General features: G+C 39.8%; 1 protein-coding gene across 3 annotated transcripts in view; it reads left to right on the top strand.

Moving 5' to 3' along the window:
- The window catches only part of SUGP1 (SURP and G-patch domain containing 1), a 47,479-nt gene extending 44,299 nt beyond the window's left edge, over positions 1–3,180 (top strand). For all 3 annotated transcript variants that reach the window (XM_001366017.4, XM_056822372.1, XM_056822371.1), the window contains exons 12-14: positions 972–1,117; positions 2,011–2,140; positions 2,999–3,180. In XM_001366017.4, coding sequence (XP_001366054.1) covers positions 972–1,117; positions 2,011–2,140; positions 2,999–3,025 — 303 coding nt within the window. In that variant the 3' untranslated portion in view covers positions 3,026–3,180. The remainder of the gene's footprint in view (positions 1–971; positions 1,118–2,010; positions 2,141–2,998) is intronic.
- Positions 3,181–8,739: the final 5,559 nt, after the last annotated feature.

Raw genomic sequence — 8,739 nt, forward strand, 5'->3', positions numbered from 1 at the left:
AAATAGGTAACACTCACTTTTTCTTAATCCTAGTCATGAGTGGGCTGATCCAGAGGAAGACAGAAGATTCATACTATAGGCTAGTTAAGGGAGAGAATCTCTCAGATACTTGTAGGAGGGGAGTTTCCTGTGTTGCATATGGTCCTAAATGAACACAGAAACCCTATTCTTCAAGAACCTCTTTCTGAAAGATGAGGATAAAAATTAATCAAATGAGTCATAAAAATACTTGTGGTTAGGAGATTGAACCTCAAGCTAAATGGGAGGGCAGTGGCTAATAGGTGGACCATCCCTGTGCCCTCAGTCAGCCGACTCTGGTACATAATGTACACGGTTTCAGTAGCAAGTTTATTATTGCCTAGTAATGGTCTTTTGAAACCTTAGGGAATTTTCTTTGTTGTTAGAAGTAACTGGAGCTGTTAACAGGCGTCAGGCAGGCAGCACATATCAGACAAGTATGATAGAAAACCGAAGCCCTCTTGAAATCATTAATACATGCAGTTTGAACAAAGGGTGGAATGGTCCTCTTGTTAAGTGTGCCAGTTAAAGACCTGAATCTCTTAACTAGAGAAAAGTTAATGGCCAGTTCCCTTTTGCTATGGAGAACTATCAGTAACTGAAAATATCCCTCCTAGCAAAAAATAAGTGGTATTTAAGCTGCAGTTAATAGCATCACTTCCCAAGGCCACTGGAAAATGAAATTTATAAAGGGGCATCACACAAAGATTTCTTCAGTAGCCTAAAATAACCTGTAAATGGTCTCATAGACTTCAACTGTCAAAACAACAGGGGACCTAGGAGATAATCTAATCTAGCCTCTTCATTTTACAAATGAGGGAATCCTAAATCTTAATAAAATAAGAGAAGAATCTTGCTGAATGTCAAAAAGCCATTTGAGCCTAATCTCCAGGCTTCTAGCCCAGACAAAACTTGCTCTTTCACTTCAGCTTTCATATTTGTCACCCCTGCAGGAAGGCCGTGAGCCAGACTACTCAGAATACAAAGAATTCAAGTTGACTGTGGAGAATATTGGCTACCAGATGTTGGTCAAGATGGGCTGGAAGGAAGGAGAAGGCCTTGGCTCAGAAGGGCAGGGGATCAAAAATCCTGTTAACAAGTAAGTAAATGACTTGGATGTGCTCCCCCCAAGTGGTACTCTCTCATTTATTCTTACCACTTACTATATAGTGCTACAGAATTGCTGTCTTTCCCATTGTATCTATCCCTCCTACTTAGTACTCACTTAATATTCACTTGTTAGCAACTATAGGTGAGACACTGGGCTCTGCACTGCATGTGATGCTGACACTAATCTTTTTTCAAAGAAGTTAAAATGTAGGAGACAGTGACACACAGGGATGATACAAAGGTGATATAGGATGCATCAGTGATACACAGGGATTTGCCAGAGATATACAGGGGGATACATAGGCTAGACATAGGATAACATAGGGATATACTAGGGATACATAGATACCCAGGTGATAACTGGAGATGCATAGGTGGAATTCTTACAAATGGTGAGCGCATGAGAAGGAGGGAGGAATGCTGGATATTTAGATCCACAGGTGCTTCAGAAATGTCACTTCCAGCTGGAAGACTGGGAAGGCTCTGTGGGGGGAAATGGCAGTGTTTGAGGTGGGTTCTAAAGGTATTGAAATGAAAGTAACTATATTTCTTGTAATGGAACAGGAAAAAGTAGCAATACAGAATTTAACTCTTAGATGGGAGTACATTTTTTTCCTTAAAGAATCAGATTTAGTCCTTTCCTTGGTTTCTTTAGATTATCTTTAAGATTTTTGCCTTGATGTCTTAAATTTACTGCCCATGAATTTCAGTTGGAAGAGACCTTATTAGAGGTCAAACTGAGAGTGTAACTTGCTTGCAATCACACAGCTGGTTTATGACAAAACAGGGACTAGATCTTTTGTCTTACAGTTTGCAACATTCTGGTATGCTATATTGCCTTTTTACTTCATTCTCATATCCTGTATATGGGTTTCTTTCTAGGGGTACAACGGCAGTGGATGGAGCTGGATTTGGCATTGACCGGCCTGCTGAGCTCTCTAAAGAAGATGATGAGTATGAGGCATTCCGTAAAAGAATGATGCTGGCCTATAGATTCCGACCTAACCCGCTGGTATGGTGATCTTTTTTAGGCAAAGCAGATTCTTCTTCCTAGGCACTCTTCCATATCTACTCAATGCATCAGAGTTGTAATAGTGCTTTACTTCTCAACAGCCTGGCAAGTCAGGTATTTCAAGTAACATTCCCATTTTTCAGCTGTGCATTTTGAGGATAAGGGACATTCTTTGACATAGGAACACAGTTATAAGCATCAGTGAGGATGCTAGCTTAATTTTTCTGACTCCAGTGTTCCTTCTCTAGTAGGCTGCCTCAAACTCTTATCAAATGGAGAACAATCATATTTGCTTCACCTACTCTGAAATTTACATAAAATAATGTATTCAAATGTGTTTAGAAAAATACAGAGAACTCTGAAAAAGGGGATTGTTTTTCAGCAAGCCAGGTCATAGTTCTGTATGAAATATGAACATACCTTCCTGCTAGGTTTCCTTTTCTTCCTGCTCTCCTTTTTAAGTTTTCATCTAGCAGTCACAGTCCAATTACTTAGAATAGACCATGATGGACAACTTACTTTGAGCTTATTTTTTAACAGTGAAGATTCAGTTGACACCCAGATAGACCAAGTATTAACAAATTCTCCCCATACAAAATGGAACTACAGTTGATTTAGAAGAGAGCCCGAGCCCAATGTGAATTTCTCATGGACTGAAGTATATATCTCTGTTTGACTCTTGGTCTAGGATGTCTTCAGATGCATTCTTCAGGGTGGGGGGAAAAGTAGGGATTTGCCTTCTTTCCTCCTCAATTTTTAAAGTAGTATTCATTTTTAGTTGAGTGGCTAACAAGATGTAATTGATATAATTATATCTGTAAATATTAATATTCTTTTTCCCCTTTTTTTCCCTCACAGAACAATCCTAGAAGACCTTACTACTGAGTATTTTCCAAAAAAAAAAAGTATTTTCAGTACAAATGTAATTTTACTGTGAAATGTTATAGAACTGCATTATCCCTACCCCCACCCCCTGTCTTTTTTTTCTTCTTCATTGCAAATATTGTAAAATGTATTAAAAGTCACAGTACTCTCCTTCACCCAGAACAGTGTCGTAGCACCATCAGAGGTGGGTACACACAAACTTAACAAACAATTCCTTGATGACAGCATCTTTGTGAAGGTGGTGGTGTCATAGAGGAAAGATTAAAATGGAAACTTCCATGATATCCTTTCCAAGGGGAAATACCAAAGAATTCATTAAGAATCCACTGGTATTCTTTTGAGGGATATCTCCTTGTGAGTGATAAAGAATAGTTGGATTAGAAACATAAAAGGTCTAAGTTGGGTTGGAATTTAGAATATATAACATGGAAAGCTTCAGGGACCTAAGAATTCTAAACTATTCCTCTCATTATACAAATGAAAACAAAAAGAAAAAACTGAAATCCTGAGAGTAAACCCAATATTATACAGCAATTTAATGCCAGACCCAGGACTCAAACCCAGATCCTCTATTATATGAACATAATCTGGTCTTTGGTATTGGATTTAGCTTGAGATAGTTGTCCTCACACTAGGAGGCCACAAACTCACTGTCTCATCTTCCCAACCTAAATTCCCTTACCTAAGATTCTGGTCAGCCACTTGGACCTTGCCTGCTCCTAATTCTTAGGGGGAGATCTGGAATAGCCCAGGACCTTTCTTTGAGTCCTTGAACAAAAATAGGACTCTATGTCCAGGAACCCCTGGGGAAATACATCATTATTTTTCTACCTCCTGTGAATATGGGCCCACCTGCAGGTTCCTTCATGACTCTTTGTAAGAAGCTCCCACTCTGACCAACTTGTCCATCTGAAGGAGAGCTCAGGTTCCCTGAACAGGAAAATATTTTATGCCTTACACTTACACAAGGGGCCTAATTAGCTTCCTCTCTGTCTAGTATTTAGGGTGTTATTTTCTTCCCCACACTGACACCTTAGATACTCCTTTATAATCAGAGTATGTTTAGTCTCCAGTTATTACCTCCTGAGATCCTGTTTTCCTCTTGGTGAGGTTTTCCAAATTGTTATGGTGCTTGTCTTGTTGGAGAATACATGTCTTTTTTTTTTTTAGGTTTCAAGACTGAACCTGGAACTGTCAGCATGTTGTGCTTCTTAAGGCTTTTCCTAATTTTCCTTGAGAGCTCAAAGTGCCAGTTCCCTACTCCCAATCCATTTGGGATCAGTTGATTTACGTTCTAGCTTTTCCTTTTTCATAAAAGGAAGAAGTCAGACTAAATAGGCTCCAAGGTCTTTTTCAGTTCTACCAGTCTACTTTTTCTTTCTTTTTTTTTAAACCCTTACCTTCCATCTTGGAATCAATACTGTGTATTGATTCCAAGGCAGAAGAGTGGTAAGGGCTAGGCAATGGGGGGGGGGGGGGTCAAGTGACTTGCCCAGGGTCACACAGCTAGGAAGTGGCTGAGGCTAGATTTGCATCTAGGACCTCTAGGTCTGGTTCTCAATCCCCTGAGCCCCCCCCCCTCAGGTGCCCCCCAGTCTACTTTCTTAAATGCCTTACAGTTCTCACATTCTGTGCTTCAAAATCCTTTCCAAGTGAACAGAATTTCCACTTTTGGGTCCTGGTCCCAAGATTCACTGAGCCTTAGATAAGTCTTTCAAGACAGTGAAATAAGCCCTTAGGAGGGGCCTGGGTCTCTTCCTGAACATTTTTATTTCTGAGCTAAGAGGAATCTTGGCATGTCCAGCCTACTTTTCAATTTTCTACCCCACTAGCATTTGTCTAGTTTTTGGCTACTTTAAAGTCCTTCTCATTTTTTAATCAATCAGCAAGTATTTATTAAGCACCTATTATATGCCCAAAATGATGCTAGGTACTGGGGAAGATAAAGATAAAAATAAACTATCTCTGCCTTCAAGGAATTTATGGTTTATCAGGGGAAAGCAACATGTATGCATGGGGGGAAGGGCATAGGAGGCATTAAGGAAGGTTTCATGTAGCACATAGTAGCTCTTGAAGGAGATTTGGGATTCAAGGATTTTTTAAAATAGAATAAAAGGCAATCTTCATTTTCCAAAAAGGAACCAGATGGTTTTAGGTCAGAGACAACATGATTAGTTGCAGACAAACCAGACTGGACTTGATGATCAGCTCCTCCAGTTGCTTTATTTTACAAATGAGGGAACTAAGGTCAAAAGAGGAGTAGTTACTAGCCTAGAGCTATGATAAGAGCCTTGTCTTCTGACTGCACTTGGTTGATGTTGGCCAAGTCTGCTTACCTTTTCCAGAGTTTTTTCTGAACCTGTAAAATGCTGCTACAACCTCCCGACATTATTGTGATGATCAGTGCCATGTGAATATGAAAGGAATCCTGAAATCTGCTTGTGGTGGTCCAACTTCTTAAAGTGGAGGAGACTTCTGAGTCTATTGAACCCAGACTGTACCTGATGAGCAAGAATTCCCTTTATAGTATTCCTACAGCTCTTTCTAGTTTTTTATATTGTTGTGTTAGAAAATTTTACCTTCTATCAAGCCACCATCTGCTTGGGTATTGTCTGTCTGCCAATTAGTTTTGTCAGCTAGATTCAGTTAGAACAACTCTTTTCTTTCTTCCAAATGACAGGTCTTCAGAAACTTGAAGAGAGGAATCATTAGTCTGTTTCTTTCTCTTTGCCAAGCTGTCTCCAACTTGCTTCACCTAAACCTCCTAATGGCCTGATTTCTAGTCCTGTCCCCATGTCTTGTTTGCTCTCCTGTGTTCTCTTGTTTGTCAGTGTCCTACCTAAAATGTGACCAAAACTGATCTGGGATATTACAGTTGTGGGCTGCCCAATCAAAAGCCATTTGTCAAGCATCTGCTGCATGCCATATACTCTGCTAGGTGCTAGGGATACAAAGACAAACATGAAACATTCCCTTCATCGACAGAATTTACATTGTATAGGAGGAGAGCTGAGGACAGTGGAACTACCACCATCCTCATTCTGGGAACAAGACCTCTCCTAATGCCACCTTGGATCAATGTGTTTGGCCATCCTGAATTTCCAACCCATTACCCCTCACCCCAGTTTAAGCCCTCATCCCCTTGTCATTGGTAGATGCTTGTGCTTTAGGAATTATGTTTTATTTTCTGTCTACCTAGGGTCTAGCATAGGACCACTTGTACAGAGTAATAATCGGTATTTGTCAAGTTGAATTTTTGTGTCACCCTTTTGGACAAGAAAACTTGATTTTCTTTCTGAGGTCCTAAATGTAATATAAAGCAATGAACATGATGTGGGACTCAGATTATAAGGGAGGGGGTGTCCCTGAGAGAAGGAAAAGCAGAGTAGCAGTGAGGGACTTTTGGGTACCCTTCAAATCACACCCCAAAGGAGGTCACTTCCTCTACCTACAAAGAGCTGTATGTCTGGTGACATGTCTCAGTCTCATTCTTCATTCCATCTTTGAAGTTAATGCATTCTGGGCTAAGCCCCAAGGCTCCTGAACAGTTTCCACTAATTGGTATGGTAAAGCACTGGTCTGGGCAACAAGTGCCTACGTCTTAAGTGTCAGTTCCATCACTACCGTGGGAAAGCCTCACTTGGTTTTCTCATCAGTGAAATGGAGATAATCCTTGGCCTGCCTCCTTTATTGGTGTTGTGAAACTCAATGAGCTGTTGGTTGTGTGAGGGCATTATAAACCTTTAAGCTCCATATTCATATGAAGTTACCAATAATCACAATAATGTTCTTGGATAAGATAGCAACCAGGACTCCCGTATCCTTCAACTCTTAGAATAAGAGTGTCCTTTTTTCTTTCCTGTTTACAAAAGGCTTCCATCCTTAAATAAAATGTGCCAAACTGGTACTGCCCTAGTGGCCACTTTGTTTTTCATGACCCTCACCATTGTCAACTATAACATTTGCTAAATGTAAATTGAATGTATTCAGTGCTGAGAATCATCTAATAGGAGAATTAAGATATGCAACACACTGCTTAAATATCTATACAAAGAAATACAGATACATAAGAATCTTGAGGGAAGGGATTTGTTTAAAAAATGTATTGCTATCTCCCCCCCCCCCCCAATCATTTTCAAATATTCCCCTCCCCTTTGGAGTCATTCCTTTTCAGAAGGAAAAAAAAAGGTTGGGGGAACAATTTAGCAAAATTTAATAACACATCAACTGAGTCTAGCATTATATGCTATATTCCACATCAGGAGTCCCTGACCTCTGCAAAGAGGTTTCTTCAGGGACAAGCTAGGTCCTTATAAAATAAAGGGTTAAAATTTTTTTTGTTCTTTTTACTTACATTGTAATTGTATGTTACTTGCTTGGTTCTGCTTCCTTTACTTTGCATCAGTTCAAGTAAATATTTCCATGCTTCCCTGAATTCTTCATATTCATCATTTTATATGCCACAGTGACATCCCCATACCATTATATTTACATCAGAGAAGCAGCATGTCTCTGACACATAACCAGCTGTATGAACCTAGACCAGTCACTTAACTTCATGCTCTAGGCAACTCCTTAAAATTATCCATTGGAGATAAGGTGCCTAGCAGTATTATTGGAGAAACCTGCCTCGTGGAAGCAATGAAGGACAGGTTCAGTCCCTCTCATGTCAAACCAGTGAGCATTTATTAAGTGCTTACTGTGTGCCAGGCACTCTACTTCCTGAGGTTTACAAAGAAAGGCTAAAACTCCCTGCCCTTAATTCACATCCTTATGTTGGAGACGTTTACATAGACTGGTACATAGTAGACAAATGCAGAGGTGACCTTAATATGTATGCCTAGTAGTGGGACCTTTGGAACAAAGGGCTTTGAACATTTTAGACACTTTGTTAACATAATTTTGAATTACTTTATAGAAATGCAAAACTCTACCTGCAGTTTAGGTCAAGCATTGATTAAACACTTAAGCCAGGCACTGTGATAGTGCGTGGAGTTTGAAATGAAGGCAAAAAGTACCCTCAAGGAAGTCATGCTACTGGGGGAAACAATTTATAAATAAAAAAGGCCCCTCTAATGTTGCCTATTCCCATCTTTTGTGATATTTGCCAATTTACCATGTTGGAAATTTCAGAGGAGTGTCTCATAATAGAGATGATCTCTTATCTTTTGTGATTGCCCTTATCAGAAGGGATAATTTTTAACATGGAGAGAATTCAGTATGGACTTTATGGGGTAGTTAGAACTTGAATGGGGCCTTAAAAGGGAATAAGGATCTGAGCAGATAGAAATATGAAAACCTCGTGGTCTAGGTATGATGATGGTGGTGGTGGGGAGATGTGTATAAATGCACTGGTGTGAGAAAAGGCAGAATGAAATTGTAGGGGTGGGAGACAGTCCAGTTTGGCTGCCATGTTGTAAACATGAGGTAAGCCTGGAAAGACAGGCTGGAGTCTGGGTAGAAGGGATGGGTGCTAAAATATTAGCCTAATTTATGTTATATGCTAAGAAGATACAGAGCTATAATCTATGTATGACACTTAGATTTAGTTCTGGAAAGGATGTTGGATATTTTGAAGCCCCTTCATTTTAAAAACCAGGGAACACATTCCTAAAGAGGTAAAGTGACTCTCCTACATAATTCTGCCGAGGTAGAATTTGAACATAGGCTCCTCCAACTCCAAATCCAGCACCTATGAAAGTTGACTGGAGAAG

Source organism: Monodelphis domestica, chromosome 3 (assembly GCF_027887165.1).
Source record: "Monodelphis domestica isolate mMonDom1 chromosome 3, mMonDom1.pri, whole genome shotgun sequence".
NCBI classification, from domain to species: domain Eukaryota; kingdom Metazoa; phylum Chordata; class Mammalia; order Didelphimorphia; family Didelphidae; genus Monodelphis; species Monodelphis domestica.